General features: G+C 39.6%; 1 protein-coding gene and 1 long non-coding RNA gene across 2 annotated transcripts; both read left to right on the top strand.

Annotated features, from left to right (window-relative positions):
- LOC110437671 lies at positions 6,580–18,029 on the top strand. The gene is made up of 3 exons (XR_002455586.1): positions 6,580–6,592; positions 6,830–6,832; positions 17,943–18,029. It is a non-coding gene; the product is annotated as an uncharacterized LOC110437671 (long non-coding RNA).
- LOC110437670 lies at positions 10,373–12,943 on the top strand. Its single transcript, XM_021466236.1, has 4 exons — positions 10,373–10,884; positions 11,675–11,721; positions 11,818–12,075; positions 12,618–12,943. Exons 1-4 carry the CDS (start codon positions 10,729–10,731, stop codon positions 12,625–12,627), a joined length of 471 nt encoding a protein of 156 aa, XP_021321911.1. The 5' UTR covers positions 10,373–10,728; the 3' UTR covers positions 12,628–12,943.

Below are 18,157 nucleotides of genomic sequence, written 5' to 3'. Positions count from 1 at the left end.
CCAGGTTTTGAAGACCCCAAGTTTCCAAACCATGTCTATAAACTCCAAAAGGCGCTCTATGGGCTTAAGCAAGCACCAAGAGCATGGTATGAATGCCTTAAGGATTTCTTGCTCAAGAAAGGCTTTGAAATAGGCAAAGCTAATTCTACTCTCTTCACTCGTAAAATTGGTAATGATATATTTGTGTGCCAAATATATGTCGATGACATAATATTTGGTAGTACTAATCAAGTGTTTTGCGAGGAATTTAGTAGGATCATGACAAAGAGATTTGAGATGTCCATGATGGGTGAGCTGTAGTACTTCCTCGGGTTTCAAATCAAGCAATTGAAGGAAGGGACTTTCATAAGTCAAACCAAGTACACCCTTGATATGCTGAAGAAGTTTGACATGGAGAAAGCGAAGCCTATCAATACTCCCATGCCAACTAATGGACATCTTGATCTTGGTGATAAAGGGAAGGCCGTGGACATCAAGGTATACCGCTCCATGATCGGGTCTTTACTTTATCTGTGCGCATCTAGGCCTGATATTATGCTTAGTGTGTGCATGTGTGCTAGATTTCAAGCTAATCCGAAAGAATGTCACTTAGTGGCTGTTAAGAGAATCTTGAGATATTTAGTACACACTCCTAACCTTGGCTTGTGGTATCCTAAGGGCTCCAAGTTCAATCTACTTGGCTATTCAGATTCTGATTATGCCGGTTGCAAAGTAGATAGAAAAAGCACTTCGAGGACATGTCAATTCCTTGGACGGTCCTTAGTGTCTTGGAGTTCTAAAAAGCAAAATTGTGTAGCCCTTTCCACAGCTGAGGCCGAGTATATTGCAGCCGGTGCATGCTGTGCTCAATTACTTTGGATGAGGCAAACCCTTCGTGATTTCGGATGTCAATTTACCAAAATCCCACTTTTGTGTGACAATGAAAGTGCCATAAAACTTGCAAACAACCCTGTAAGTCACTCAAGAACCAAGCACATAGACGTCCGACATCACTTCTTGAGAGACCACGAAGCCAAAGGAGATATCGAAATTCGCCATGTGAGCACCGAAAAGCAACTAGCCGATATCTTCACTAAGCCTCTAGACGAGACAAGGTTTTGTGCTTTGCGTAGTGAACTGAATATCTTGGGTTCTCGTAACGTGGTTTGAACTCCAGCACACACCTTGTTTGATTAACTAGTATGCATAGGAGAAGATGCTTGAAAAGATATAATTATGTCTTTCAAAACCTCTTAAAAAATTTGTCTCAAATATCATGACTATAGTTTGATTGTTTCCTTGTATCTAGTCATGGTGTTTGGGTTGTATGTGTTCATATCTAATGCAATAGAGAAAATTTATTTTCTCTTAAATCCCTCTGCTGTCAAGGAGGGCGGCAGTGACGCCCTTAGAGGGCGGCAGTGCCGCCCTAACGGTTCAGGCAAAATCGCCCTGGACTGGATCTCACGGGCCCACTTTTTCTTTTCTTCTCTAGTCGTGCCCGTGATCTCTCTCCTCTCTCTTCCTCATTGCGCCGCCTCTCTCTCTCCCTCTCTCTCCCTCACGCAAGGCTCCACGGAACTTCTCCCCTTCGGCCATCTCTCTGCCGTGAGGAAGGAGAAAGGGGAAGGCCTCCTTGGTCTTCTCCAGTGGTGCATTGGGTGTGCTGCTCCCTCTCCAAGGAGGGGCATTCTTCTCTCATCCCCTCAATCCAAGGAAGAAAAGCAAGGTGAAACCCTAACCTATCCCGATCTATGCAATGTCTATTTTTGGGCAAAAGTTTCAGTTTCTAGGGGATGGATGATGAACTAGGAAGAGGTTTAGTGGATGGATTTGAATGGATTTGATTTCTCTTGACGTATTGAAAGATGCCCTCCGGCAGTGCCGGAGCTTAAGGTCGGCAGTGCCGGCCTTGGCAACTGCTTCTCTGCAGTTTCAATGCATTGAAGGGAAAGTAAATCGATTAAAGTTCATAGATTAAATCTATCCTAGTTCGTTTGTTCATCCTCTTTAAGCTCATGCTCATCTAGACTTAGTCTGCTTATGAACTATCTTAGAGATTGTATGATGGACAGTGGTGCATATGTGTGTAAGTTGAATAAGAGATGAAGTGTAGAGTAGGGACTGCAGAAACTCTGCAGGGCGGCAGTGCCACCCTCAGAGGGCGGCAGTGTCGCCCTCACCTGACCAGCTTGGTTAGGGGGAGTTCCCACAGTCCATATTCTACACATCTCACTTGATCAATTGACTCTACATATGTTCCACTATATGCCAGATGTACAGTTCCTGATTTGGCTCAATTTTGGCATAGATGGACCGAGGAAAGAGGAAAATAACCACCAAGCAACAAGTTCGTAGAGGCAGGGGCAGAGGCAGCAGCTCTGGAGTATTCTTTGGAGATGATAGAGCAGCAAGGCAGCAGTATATTCAGCAAGAAGAAATGTTGCAGCAGGCTGGTTTCACGATCTCTCCCATAGGCTGTCCTAGCACTCCCTTGCACATTATAGAATTTGATGACAGCTATATGAGGGACAACACTGATGAGTTTGAACTCAAGGCACCAAATGACACAGTGGATCATCCCTTAATCAATTATGCAGCAAGCTGGAAAGCTGTGGAGGAAGCTAGAGAGATGGATCCCTATGCTCACAGCAAGATAAGTGGTGTTGATTATCGTTTCTGGAATGTTTTTCATTCAAATTTCTATGCCACTGCTATTCTACCAGCTAGAAAGGGAAAGATTTGTGAGATACATTTCATTGATTTTGATGCTATGCAAGCAAAAGAGGAGCCTGACTTTGATGCTGCAATTAAAGTATGTGATAAGTTTGAGCTGTCCACTCTCATGTCCTTTAAATATGACTGGAATAGAGAGATACTTGCTCAATTTCATGCTACCTACTTCTGGAACAGAGACAATGATGAGGTTCATTGGATGACAGATGGTACACATTATAGGATTGATTTCATTACCTTCTGCAGGATATTGGGTTTTGGAAATGACCATAGAACCTACTCTCGAATTCACAATGAGAGAAGGTTTGAGCCACATGAGGTGAGTTTTATGTGGGAGGATCCAACCCAAGTGAACAACAGGAGGACTGGGTTGAAGAGTTTCTATTATGTGATGAACAACCTTATCAAAATGACACTCAACCCAAAAGACAATGCCACTGATCTCAATGGCCATATTACTAATGTGCTGTCCAGATTTCCAGAAGGGGATAAATTTAATATTCCAAGGTTCATATGGGTAGAGCTGGCATATGCTATGGATAATGGGAGGAGGTCACTTCCTTATGCTCCTTATCTGATGTTTATGATTGAGAGAGTGACTGGAGTTAGATATCCTAAGGATTGTAGCCACACGGTGTATAACATCAAGAAAACCAAAGGTGGTAAAACAGCCCCACCTCCTGCAGTAGAGAGCTCATACCATAGTGAGGGAGGCCACAGTGTGCCACAGAGGAGAGATGGAAGGAAGAAGAAGCACTTTCAGAAGTTGGCAGAATGGGTGAAGGCTATTTTTGGCACTTGCTCTTACATGGCACAAAATCAGTATAATGACAGGATGGAGAGCAGGCATGCAATAAATGCAGCTAGAGAGGTTCAGGGTCTACCTCCTCTTCCACCCGTGGCTCCACCTCCTCAGTTTCCAGATCTTCCTCACCTGTCTGACACGGAGTCTGGTGAAGATCATGGCAGCTATGATGAGCACCAGGGATATGATGATGATCCAGATCTTCAGGAGACACTAGGCAGTGTCTATCGGCAGTTCAGGGATGATGCTAGACAGCGTCGGGCTAGCACTTCAGCGGCTGCTCCTCGACGTTCCACGCGTGCCTCTCGCTTCACAGCTACTACTCATAGGGCTGGTCGTGCTGTGGTTTCCAGTGACGATGATGAGTGAGTTGTTCTCTCTTCTTTCTCTCTTCTTTTCTCTTTTTGGTACTTGATGCCAAAGGGGGAGAAAATTAGAGAAATTAGAGGGGTCAATTCTTTTCGACTGGACTTCGTTACTGCAGCTGCAAATCTTCATGTTCAGATCCGATGAGAGTGTTAGTTGTTAGTTTGTGAGCATGAGTGCTTCTTCAAAAACTATTTTTAAGTTGTAATAATGCTACTTACTTGTCTCTATTTGCTTCGGATGTGAACATGTACTTGTGAACTGCTTGTCAGTCTTAATTATTAGTTTAAATTCTGTTGGTTAACCTGCTTGTGTGGTGTAATGCTTTTCTGAAATTTCTGTCAGCTTGCTGGTGTAGCAAGGGCGGCAGTGGCGCCCTACCAGGGCGGCAGTGAGGCCCTCTACTACAGCAGCATGCTGTCCTGCTTGTATAAACTGTCATATGCATACACGGTTATTTTCTGACACAGTTTGTTGCACCCCACAGAGGTCATGGACATAGGGGGAGGTCCTCCATCACTTGCTAAATGTATGAAGCTTGAATTTTATGTCAAGTTTGAGTATTCAAAACTCCAATCATACATTTAGGGGGAGCTCCTATGCCCATGACCATTTAAATCTCAGTTATGATTATTATCTTTTGTAAGCTCTAATTTGGTTGTCATCAATCACCAAAAAGGGGGAGATTGTAAGTGCAATCAAGCCTATTGTGGGTTTTGGCGTTGATGACCACCGAATTAGGGAACTAATGAGTTTTGCTGAGATGACAAGCAGGGAATATAACAAAGAGGTTGTTGAATACCATGGAGGATCCCCCATTTCTAAAGGATGGCTTTCCTAGCTCCAAAGGAGGTTTAATTCATTTTCGGTTTGAATTTGAGTATAGGAAAAGCCGTACTATAAAGAGGGACTCCAAGGTTGTGGATCAAATTGTGAACCAAAGGCTCAAAAGCTCATCAACATCCTCAGACCCAAGCCTAGCCAGCATATCTTTCTCTCTACACTTTGGTGTTTTCAGGCTGGTTCAGGCAAGGGCGGCACTGCCGCCCTACCCTGTGACAGTTGGAGAGCTGGGTATAAATACCCTTCCAGACCGTCTCAAACGGTAACCTGCTCATCTTCCTCGCTCCCAACCGTTGCAAACAGACCAGAGCTCACTTCTCTCTCCCTCCTTTGTTGCTCCTCAAGCCCCCAAGCCAATCCTTGATTCTAGCCATCAAAACTTGAGGGAAAAGGCAACAAACTTCGATTGGAGAGCAGATCCATTGATTCCCAGCGTCAAAAAGAGCTTTTGGTTCACGTTTGGCCGGCAGCCTTGAGTTTGTTACTCTTGGAGCTTGCTCCTAGCCGGCTAGGCGTCGCCCTAGAGCTTGCCAACTTGTGTGGCAGCCAAGGGAAGGTTTGTAAGGTTACCCGTGCAGCTAATACATTCTTTACTCTTTGCAAGGGGTAAAATCCTTGCTTTGAGAACGAGGAGAAGGTAAGCCTGTGTGGCTAAGCCGGTCCTAGTGTGGGCACCTCAACAACGTGGAGTAGGCCAAGCCTTGTTGTGGCAACAGCTGAACCACGGTAAAAATCGTGTGTCTTGTGTGCTTTCACTTGTGTATGAGTTTGTGTTAGGATTTGAGGCCGATCTACTTGGTGGGGAGGCTCCAGCACATTCTAGCCACGTACCTGTGCTCTAACATCTTGCAGGAAGCTTGGAAATTTAGTCGATCTAAATTTCCCTGGGTAAACTTTGAATCAATTCAATTAAGCTTCTGTCTGTTTTTCTGTTGAGGCCGTCAGTGCAGCCCTGGGAGGGCCTCACTGCCGCCCTTGCCTGTGTGACTGATAAACTTCGCTGAAAAAGTTTGAACAGGCCTATTCACCCCCCCCTCTAGGCCACTTTCTGTACATCCAGAGATCCTACAATAACTATGTTACCCGAACCATACTAGTTAACAATAGCAATCCAGAAATAAAGATAATAGGTACCATATAGTTCATAAAACACAAATTCATAGATAAAGATAACAGATGGCATCATCCGTCATCTCAGATAGGTTCATATAGTTGGGCAACAAGATAACTAAAGTTCATGATATATTATACTATATAAAATAATATGGTGGAATCATCAGATTGCACAACATCATCTTAGGTACGTCCAGCGGTCCTCTAGAATCCATCAGCTTGCAAAATTCCTCCAGAAGCCATCAAGTTCCATGGCATCATGTACAATACAAGTGAAAAAAATATAAGAAACAATGAATGGAAAACCAAAGAAACTGATCTATTGGAACATATCTGTACAAACTGATGTACTATAAGATCAACAATGAATACAAGCTACATATGTACCTCCCAAACTTTTGCCAAATATGATCAACCAAATCAAATTGAAGTTGTTTGCATGCTTGCCGATCATGTAAGGCTGTATTTCTGTTAAGCTCATCTTCCATCTCTGGATTTTCTCCATGAGTAATTGTAGCTTCTTGAAAAGTATATGTGTTGCCTTCCTCATTCAAATCAAGTGGAACTTGCTCTATATCCTTCTAATCTTCATTATCATGTTGTGGAGAATTATACAGGTAAGCATTATATTCTCAGGATCTCCCTGCTCATACAGACGCACTGGTTGACACAAAATGCAAAAGTGAGACTGCAAAATGCCAAAAGTGCATTCAACAACCTTCCTTGCCCCTTCTTGCTTCTGTGCAAAAGGTTTGTGTTCGTCTAATTGTGGTTTACGTATGGACTTCATGAAAACGGGTCACTCTGGACATATAACATCAGCCATGTAATAGTCAATATTATATTCTCTTCAATTGATATAGTACTGAACCTTAGGATCTTCTCCTCTCAAATGCTTGACAAACAAATCTGATTGATTAAGCATGTTGATATCATTGTTAGATCCAACAACATCAAAGAAGGCATGCCATATCCAACGATCATAAGAAGGTACTGCCTCTAGAGTGATTGTGGGAATTAAATATTGCATAGTGCCACAAAAATTTTAGTTTAACACTAAGATAAATATTGTTCATAGGAAACAAATATTGCACTGGACGGTCACTTAAGCGTTAAAGTCCTTAGAAAGAAGGCGTTGGACGCGTTAGGTACTATACACCAGACGTGCCACTCTCACATCAGACGCTACTCAAAGAGTTTAACAAACTCTCTAGGATGCGTCTGATGTGTCAGACAGTGCGGCATCAAATGCACGCCAGCGTCTGATGCACATAACGTTGGAACCCTTCTGCTATAGTGCGAATACTGGACGCTCCGACATACAAATGAAACTTACCTCCCCACGCTGCACTCATCGGATGCGGGCTCAACATTCGATGCTCTTTGACCTAGCGTCTGACGAGTATTTCTCAACAAGAAACACTCATACGACTTTGCTGAAACTTTCCTCCAGTGCAATGGAAAATAGACATTTCATTTCCATGAAAACGCCTCTCGACAAGCTCAGTGGGAGGGATAGAGGATCCGAAACCTCTCTCTACCTCTTAAACTTTACCTCCTTTTATAAAAGTGTTAACACCACTAAGTGTACACCACCATTGTGCATGTGTGTTAGAATTTTCATAAACAAATTCCCAAAGGAGATAAGTTAGCACTCTACTAGATCCTAAATTCCTAATGCATATGCTCAAGATATTGACGTAGTAGCACTTGATTCATGAGATGACCATAATTTCCCTTCTTGATAGTCGACTACCTATCCTAAAATCCGATCAATCACTTCTACCCTATGGTTATACCAGTGCCTTGATCACTTTACTCTTTATCCATCACCAAGTGTTTGATCACCATGATCTTTATTTCAATGTTCATACTTCATCTCTTTGTGATCATGTGGCCACCACTCCATGTCACTTTGCTCCTTCAACACTTGTGTTGATATGGCTAACTCAAATTACTTTAACACAATAATATTAGCAACTTGGCGTCATTAATTACCAAAACTAAACTTAGGCTTTCATAGGAACATATCCTTGGAAAAGACCCTCAAAATTTTCAAAAAAAACTAGAAGACCCTCGAGTTTTTTTGTACCAAATAGCAAGAGGCTCGGGGGCTACATTCAATTAGTGCAGTTTTACCGAAAGAAAAAACACACATCACCCAAGAAAGACTTACTCCTATCCGTCAAGACCAGAAGAAACAAAGACAACTTTTAAGATCAACCATAGAACGCTCAGGGGCTTATCGGTATGGGATCCCCAGGGTTCCTCACTAGCAGGTTACGCGTAGGTAGGCCCTGGCCTAGCCCACAATTCCAGAAAAAGGAGCGAAATGAAGCATGTCTTTGACTCCAAGTAGAATAAGGCCGGACTAGCTGAATTCTTATGGAAAGTACATTCTGTATTAGAAACGGAACACTATCTATGAATCTGTCTAGGATAAAAAAGCTACCTTTCAGCCATCTCTACTGATATAAAGAGAGACTGAGGGCACCCCTTGTAATAATAAACAATACAATACACCAATTATAATATAAAGGCTAACGCCGACTCGACGTAAAGACTATTACTCGAGATTGAGCTTGAGGGCCCGAACTAGGATAAATTGACTATCTTTTGCGATCTTGCGATCAGCGTCGAGTTCCAGCATATGTCGAAGCCCAAACAACTGTCCTGGTATCCTCGTGGTAGACTATCGGTGGTAAAATATCGACATCCCTCCTGCTTGCTCTTTCCTCTCTTCTTACAAACTGAGAAGCGGTGACCATAAGTAGGGCACACTACAACATAAGTTTTGTATAAAGTAGAAAAGTTTTAGGATATAAATTAGAGAGGTAGGAGCTTAAATATAGATGAGGAACTCTCATTTTATATAAGAAGCCAAAATTTGTGGGATAAGGTTGGAGTCGCCCTAAGTGTTCATGTATTTGCACACCCACCGGCTGAGGACCCAACCCACACAGGAAAAAAGTCTACTTTTCCTCCTCTAACTTTTATAAAAGTCTGTTTTTCCTCACACAACTCCAAAACCGGGTAAACCAACTCCCTCAACTTTTCAAACAGTGCATTTTACCTCCCTAGAGCAGTTTCGAAGGCGGTTTTGCTACAATGAATGGTGGTTTTGCTACAACGAGAATGGTTTTGTCTTTTTCTTTTTTTAATTATTTCAGTTGAATATTTGAAAATTCATAGTATATCACAGAAAAATTATAAAATATAAAATCTAATTTTGTTGGACACTATGTAAGTAGATCTACACAATGAACATATAATATGATATGCTTTAGTATAAAGTTTTTTGCTATAAAGCTTTTGTCTTTGTCTTTTTTATTTATTTGGCTAAAACTTTGAAAAATTATAGTAAATTACAGAAAAACCATAAAATGAAAAATCCAATTTTATTAGACTCCACATGAGCATATATACACATGAAATATATAATATAGCATGTTTTGTCATAATTTTTTTTGCTATAGCTTTAGATCTATATTTTTTGTAATTAATTGAAATAATTCATAGTTGCAGCTTCTATAATTATTTTGTCAGACTAAAGCATACCCATATTATATGTTCATTGTGTATGTATACTCATGTGGAGTCCAACAAAATTAGATTTTCTATTTATGTTTTTTCTATAAATTACTATGATTTTTCAAAGATCCATCCAAATAAATAAAAAAAGAAAAAGACAAAACCTTTATAGCAAAAACTTTATACTAAAGCGTATCATATTATATATTCACTGTGTAGATCTACTTGTGTGGAGTAAAAAAAAATTGGACTTTCCATTTTATGATTTATTTGTCATTTACTATGATTTTTTAATGATTTAGCTAAAATAATTAAAAAAGAAAAAGAAAAAACCACCATCACTGTAGCAAAACCACCATCACTGTAGTTTCTAATTATATATATATAATATAGTATGCTTTATTACATTTTTTTGTCGTAGCTTTAGATCTATGCGTTTTTGTAATTAATTGACATAATTCATAGTTGCAGCTTCTATATTTATTTTATCGGGCTAAAGCATACCCATATTATATGTTCATTGTGTATATATACTCATGTGGAGTCTAACCAAATTAGATTTTCTATTTTATGGTTTTTCTATGATTTTTCAAAGATTCAGCCAAATAAATAAAAAAATCAAAAGGTAAAACCTTCATAGCAAAAACTTTGTACTAAAGCATATCATTTTATATGTTCACTGTGTAGATCTACATGTGTGGAGTAAAAAAAATTGGATTTTTATTCATAATTTTTTGTGATTTACTATGATTTTTCAAAGATTTAGCCAAAATAATTAAAAGAATAAAAAACCACAATCACTATAGCAAATCACCATTCACTATAGCAAAACCACCTTCAAATTTATGATTTGAAAAATTGAAGAAAGTGATTTGACCGGTTTTAAAGTTGTGGGAGGAAAAATGAACTTTTCGTGATACTCCAATTCTGGCCACGGGCCCAACTATCCACGTCTCCGCAGCCCAACAGCAGCCCGCGAAGGCGAAGCAAGGGCAGGCGCCGGCTCCGACCGAAGAAGACCAGAAACCTCTTGTCATCCAAGGGAGCGGAGCCGGGGAGCCGCCGCCCGTTTCCGTTTCCGTTGCCGTGGGGAGGAGTTCTTCCCCCGACCCCGACTCCCCGAGCTCCGAGCGAAGATCACCGAGAAGGAAAACCTAATCCTTTCCGTTCCCGGCGCCCCTTTGCGTGCCGTCGTATATAGCAGCCGAATAGAGAGGGGGGCGAGGAGAGATCAGGAGAACCCAAACCACGTCGTCAACCCTATCTATTCTTTATTCGATTCGACTGGACTCTTCTCTTCTCGCCAAGAAGGAAGACGAACGAACAAAATCCGATCCCTTTCTGGTAAATCCATCATGGCAGCGGCAGGAGCAGCGCTCCTTCGATCGGTGGCAACCAAGATGGCCCGCGCACCGCCTCGCCTTCCATCTGCCCTGGAGCGCCATCGCCGACTCTCAACGAGTTCTAGATTCTCTACATCTACTGGTTCTACGCCGCAGCCAGCCAACCAGGTATGCTGCTAGGTCTCTGATTTGAGATTTGAGTAGGCCGCTCCTCTTTGATTTGGTTTGGTAGTCTTTTAATTTGGTGGCCACATCGGACAGTAATTACTTCGTAGCAGACTAGGCATCTTTCCTTCATATATATTAGAAAAAGGTATAATTTTTATTAGAAAATATCTTTCATATAAAATTTTCTTTACTATAGAAAAAAAGTATAACCTTTATCTTTATATAAGAAAACGTAGGTGAGGGGAAAAAATATTTTCTTTTTCTTTCGTCGATCTGAATCTGAAGCAATAAAGATTTGTCAATCTCTTATAACCTTTTGTGTAGCAACTTCTATTCAACTTAATTTTGTTTATTAATGTTACTCGATATACCGTTTTTAAGCAATTATAAATTATATTGTCGTTTGACATAGAAGATTGATTTTTAAGGTTACAAAGCCCGGTCGTTTAGGGCCTTAGCTGCTGATCAGAGCTGTTTCCCTCTCTACCATGAAGCTTATCACCTATCGTCATATCTATCATTATTAGGCTACATAAACCTAAATTGCTATCAATTCTCAATGTCGACATGTTTGTTGTCACATTCTGATCCTACCGGATCACATTCACATTTGAGCATTTACTTGAGATTACTATTATTCTTATATGATTCTACATGAAATGAAGTTAGTAATATCAATGGCTGATTTTTGTCATGCTAGCTCAATGTGACCATTTGAACCTAGATACATATTGTGATTGTGATAACCATCATATTACTGGTATTGATGATGCTGTTTGTTCTTCTTTAGGGCCCGCAAACTCATAACCAGGAAGTTCCCAGCAGTCTGTGGTACAGGTATGACTTCTCCTTCCAATTTCGATTTCTATCTATAAAGAAACAACAACTGATAATTGTTCGTACGAATTGTTACATCCATTTGTTTCTTTTCAGGGCCATAGTTGCATTCAACGAAGCTGCATCCGTTGTAACTTTCTTCCTGCTCGGTGGCATCGCGTTTATGCATTTTAGTGTCAGTCCAGCACTGGACCGCATGGAGGCTGACTTGGACGCTCAACGTAAATCATGGGCCACCATCAGGGAAGAGATTAAGAAAAGCCATGAAAGGACGCGTGCGATCCTCGTTTCTAATAAGGAAAGTCAGATTGAAGCTACAGATGTTTTTGAAGGCAAAAGGATTACGGGCATCGGGTATTAGTTTTATACTCTCTAGTCTCTATTTTTCTATGCTGCCCATACTTATTGACTTTCAAACTTTGTCATCTTTGATCAGTGATTCATCTAATGGTACACATTTTGTGACACAAAAAAAGTTTTTTCATTCATTTCCAATTTGAGATTACTTTCCTAGGTCCATCATTCTATTAGGAATAATAAATATGAAATAGGGCAAATCAGTGTTCGGAATTATTTTGAAATGGATGCAGCAATAATCCGAGGGAAACTACTGCTGAGGAACAGAAAATAAAATGATATGACCTATTTTGTACAAATGGATATTAAATGGCACACACTACCATTTTAGAAAGTGCATGGCATTTATATCATAATTAGTCTGGTGGTCTATGATTGTTATATCAATTGATTGATCAGTTGTGTGGTTCTGGTGCGTAAGCTTACTTGGTTGAAACACAATTGGTTTCATTTTAGCTATTGTGCATCAACTACATGCATTGTGTTTCGCTTTTCAGCAGTGCAAATTGCTAACTTTTATTGTTCTGTGCACCATCTAGGACAAAGTAAGAGCATGTTGCTTAGGTGGCTTAAGGTGATCATTGGAAACAAGAGTTCAAACAATCCTTGGAGGAGGATGAGGATGACAAGAAATGATATGGAACTGACAATGGAGATCAAAGACGAGCAACTTATGTGTGATTTTTTGTTTTTGTTTATGATAATTGATTATCAGAAACAAAATTGTATCTTCTTTGTTGAGCGGCGACAAAAAATGGTCTGTGATAGCATCTGTTAGCTTCATGACTGTAATGAAAATAGTTTCCAATAATCTAGACATGATGAATGAATCAAGGAAGTAATAACCTGCACGTGTCGATTTGAATGGTTTGTGTTGCTCCTCTCCCATAGCAAATCCTGATCTTTTCGGTTACTGGTTCTTTTTAGGTAAGGGCAGGGTAGGGGTTGGATGATGATGGTCCTGATTCCTGAGTAGATTAGATTGAAAACATGTTCATTTTGTAAGTCGAAATAAGTATCGGCACTGAGTACCCGATGCAGTTGTTGAGGTCAGAAAGAGAGTAAGATTTATTGATGGGATGCACTTTGTTTACTGAAATATAAGAATTTGAATCCTGTACAGTCAAGGAGGTAGGAGCTTGCATAAGGACCGCCGAGCTTGCGACATCCGAGCTCAATATTGCATTGGATTAAGCCCTTTTTCCCAGATTATACTCCAATAAAGGACAAGGAAATTAAGGCTGTAGCTGAAATGTTAAGAGGATAAACTGGAATCAGGAACTACTGTTAGTGTTAGTTAAGTGTGCCATAAGTTGTTAGAGATTCAGAGGTCGAGTCTGCTCTTCAACGTTTGCTCTGATTTGTGTCCCTTTAGGCTGTTATTATGTTGTTTCATTCATTTTGTAGTTTTGGCCATATATACTGTTGCAATTAGCTACTTGGTCTGTCTGGTCAAATCATTCATATTCATATGTATGTTTTGGGTTCCAGAACCAACGAGTAAATCGTCTGTCCTATTTCTAGTACTGATTCCCATTCTCTACGCACTGAGTCAGTCAGTGTAATCACACACCCAGTTCGTCACCACACGCAAAAGCCACGCGGGGCACATGTTTCATTATGAGATGCAGCATCACATCAGTGGAAACATCTAATGACTGGAACCTAATCAACCATACGTTCCATAGCTATCAGGCACAGATTTCGCATTTGCCATTGAGCAACATACATTCAGTCTCTGGACGAAACCAAACTCATCAGTAAACTAAAGTCAAATGATTGCTCTAGGTTCAACCTTCTTCGTACATGCAAAATACTCCATGAATCTCATAAGCAATAGCTTGATGAGCAGCAATTCCTTCCAAGAATATACGTTAACAATGAATCAACCTCTTAACTTGGACATATTGTTGACATGATAGGATATACTAACCAGTAACCAGCTTACACCTTCCAACACCAGGGTAAAGATGGGACAGAGTGAGGAAATGCAATAGCAGAATTTCTGCAGGTCGCGTCTATCAAAACTCCAACTCTCATGGGTACATGGCCGATGCACAATACCAAAAACTGCCCCAACACAAGACAGCAAGCACGCCTTGCATATAGGAAACACAAGATTAAGAGGAATCATCAGCTTGTGAGCAAGACCAGCGGCACACAAGGTATAGTCGGAATGTTGCCACCTGTATCCCAAGCAAATGTTGCCAGAGACAAATCAAAGTGGGCTCAAAAGAAATAGACCAGTATAAAACATGATGACGGATTTCAACAGTTAAGAGATGGACAAATGGTAGGTACTGGACTATTACTTAGCACTCTAATAGTCTAATGAAGAGCAGTTGGCAGTAAAAATGAATTGCCTATTGATGTCTCATGTAAACTCATCAACCAAGGTACTTAATTTTTAGAATGTGGTGTCAAAATGTAATTAATTACAGTTAGAATTGAAAGATGTCCCTCTTAGTTTGATTAGGTTCATTTTAAATCAAATACGCGCAGCTCAGATTATATAGCAACTCTACAACAAGATGACCTTTCCAAAGTTTGTGCATCTTCTGGTGAAAGGGGATTCCCTTCGTTACAAAACTACATGATCTGCAACTAACTCTACAACACCTGACCAACAATGGTGAACTTTTCAACCATTTTGCTTGCAGATTCACTCACATGTGTAAATGCAGGGGCAAAATACAAACCCTTGTTCAGATGCATCAAGCCAAGTAAGCTGTATGTTTCATGAGATGCAGCAGCATCAGACAGTGAAAACATAACAAGTGGACACATAATCCACAGCTGCCTTTCAGCATTTGCCATTGAGGTACATTCAGTTTCACTCAGAAACCCAACTCAGAAAACTGAGCAAAACAATCGCTCAAGATTCAACCTTTGTTGCAGATGCAAATTACTCGATCTCAGAAAGAAAACAATCGCACGGTGAGCAACCATATGGTATTGTACCTTAGAAGAATATGGTTTCCAGCCGAGCATCCATCTCTCAACTTGCATTGGACATCGTGTTGATATATCATATATGCGACGAAGCATCTTACACCTTCCAACACTTGAAAATCATCAATCTGGAGATCAGCAGCACACAAGATATAACCGTACTGAAATGTTGTCATCCGTATCCAAATACAGCGCTGCATGCGAAAGAGAAATCAAAGTGGGCTCAATGCATGCAAAGAAAGAAAAAAAAATATAACAAGTGGGCTCAACGCATGCAAAGGAACAGACGGAGAGATGGCAGCTAAGAATAAATTCCCTATTGATGTTTCATGTAAACTCATCAATCGAGCTAGGTATTCAATTTAAAGAGTGAGGTGTAAAATGTAATTCTTCAAAGATGCTTGTCTTAGTTTGGTAAGGTTCACTTTAATTAAGGGGGTGACTGAAGTCAAACTTTCTAGTGCTTATAAATTATTATGGCTTTATCCCTTTCAAATCCAGAGGTTAATCGTACTCTGGCAACTTTACGTAAGGCAGAGTTGGGTTTTTTGGGGTTGATAGTGGAAAAGTCGACAGATAAGTCATCCTTACTGTCCCTCTACAGAACCGTACATGAGATTTTCACCTCATACGGCTCCTCGTTCAATTCTTTCGAAGGGATCCAAAATGCCAAAATTTTCAGGGTTATATTTAGTTCAATAAAAAATGCAGAGTTTATTACCCTCATGAAGGTCTCTTGAGGGTTTTTTTTTTTGCCTTTTGAGGCCAAAATCCAAAATGAAGAATAACCACTTTTTCGCCAAAATTTTTGCAAGTGTTTAGTTGTATTATGCAAAATAATAAACTAAAACCCAAATTTTTCTAGAATAAAAGGGAAACTAAACAACCCCCTAAATCAAATATGCAGCAAACGCGAGTTTGTGCAGTGTCTAGTGAAAAGGGTTTCCCTTCCTCACACACTACATGATCTGCAACAAACTAGTGAACATTTTAACCATTTTGCTTGCAGATTCCTGCGAAACGAAATCGCAATTAATGTGGACAAATGAAATTATTATTATATAAAATAACCATCCGTCTAAATAAAATATAAAATAGATTAGAATCAGTCTAGTCTTGGGCTAGCCGCCTCAGAGAATGACAAAGCTCGTATACTCTATCCTCCACCTCCACTCATGGCCCTCGCCGTGGCCATATCCCGTCGCCTTTGTCATCGTGGCTCCTTGGTTCTCTGATGGTGTTGCGGAGCGGAGGACCGACGTCGGGGAAGGGATCGGAGCAGGTTTTCAGTTGGGCCTTGTTTCACTTGTTTCTCCCTAGCTCAACTATGGCAGTCATCCGATTTTCCTCCCTGCTCTACAAAACCAGTTTTTTAACCTCTTCAACTTTTGAAAATCGTTCGCTTTTGCACACTGATGATTTTGAGAGTCGTTTATGCTGATGTGGCGCCACTTCTAAAAGGGTAATTTGGACTAAACTAAAAGTTCAAGGAGGTAAATTAAAGCAGAATTATTATTTATGGAAATATCTAAATATTAATAAACAAATTTAAAAATTTATTCAGACATATTTCTACATGGAAAGATAATGTGATTAAAAATCCCAAAACTTGGTTTAATCTTGAAAATTCATAAAAAAATTATAGCTCGGAAAATTATGAAACTTGTTTCAAAATTTTTAAAATCATGCTCTATGTTATGGTGCCTCGGTTGAAATTGTTTGAATCTTAATGGACTCATTTTGATGTTTATTTTCTAGTAGAAGTTCTCATATCTATTATAATTAGTCGATATTGCTTTTTGAGATTGTACCTCCTTTTGAATATAGATGATTTATTTGTTAATTGGTCAAAACGGGTAAATAAGAAGTATAATACATTGTTATTAATGGCAGCTGCAGCACTCTTATGGGCAATACGGATAACAAGAAATGAAATTGTTTTTGACAAATGTAAACTAAAATCTTTTTTACAGATACTGTTTCGAGGCACACACGGGCTGTGTCAGTGGCATGATTTGAAGGATCAAATGATCTATGCAGCGCAGCACCTAGAGACGTCGGCTTTAGAATTCTTTAGCTCCAATAGTTGGCTGTCACATAGATTTGTCGATTTTGCTTAGTCAAGAACGTTTCTTTTGTTTCCATAGTCGTGTGAGCGGTTGTGTGCTCAAATTTGGACTTTGTAATAATTGGTCTGATTCTACCTTTTGGTAGATGAAGCCGGATATTTTATCCATTATCTAAAAACAAACTACACAGAAGCGCTAGTAAAGCATCATCATGACTATAGTGGGCACTGGTTCCCTACCCTAAATAAAATGTTAAAGTATCTACGTTAGCTTGCGTGGCTGCATACACCATGCCACATGTGCATGCATGCGCTCTTTGTTTAATATATTTAATTATGTTTTATGGACCATTAAATAAATTAATTAAATTTTAGTGCAATGAATTATGAAGCATAAGTGACATGAAAATCTAGATGGTAGCACACGGGTCATGATATTTATAGAGATATAATCAAGAGACATGAACAAGATATTTCAAGCTAGGCACCATAACGTAAGTATGTCTCAAAAAAAAAAATCTAAAACTACTTTCATAATTTTCGAAGATAAAACAATTATTGTATGGATTTTAAACTAGGTTTTTGGATTTTTATTTGTACTAGCAAAATATGCCCGTGCGTTGAATAAGCTATAAAAAATATGTGTACTTACATATTTTTTTATAATTTATTTTATGTAAATTAATATTGGTAATAATATGACAATGCTCTATTAAATCTATATCAAATTAAAATAATAAAATTAGATTTGTACAATTGGAAGAACCAAAGTTTAGTAAAATAGCATAAAAAAGATTCAACTTTAGAAATTCGACATTAAAATGTTTCTCCCATGTACAAATAGCAAGGATACGAGTTGTGGCAGCTGAAGGGCTTGAATGAGCTTGGTGGCAGTTTAAAAGTAGAAAATCTTGAGAATGTTTCATAAAAGAAAGAAGCCTTAGAGACCATGCTATATAAGAAGAATCGCCTTAAAAATTTAAGTCTTGTCTGGAGTAGCGAGAATGGAATGGATGCAGCAGATACTTTACATTTGGATATTCTAGAAGGTCTGAGACC

Source organism: Sorghum bicolor, chromosome 8, assembly GCF_000003195.3.
Source record: "Sorghum bicolor cultivar BTx623 chromosome 8, Sorghum_bicolor_NCBIv3, whole genome shotgun sequence".
In the NCBI taxonomy this organism is placed as follows: domain Eukaryota; kingdom Viridiplantae; phylum Streptophyta; class Magnoliopsida; order Poales; family Poaceae; genus Sorghum; species Sorghum bicolor.
Note: the sequence above shows the minus strand (reverse complement) of the source record. Positions and strands in the feature narration are given on the sequence as shown.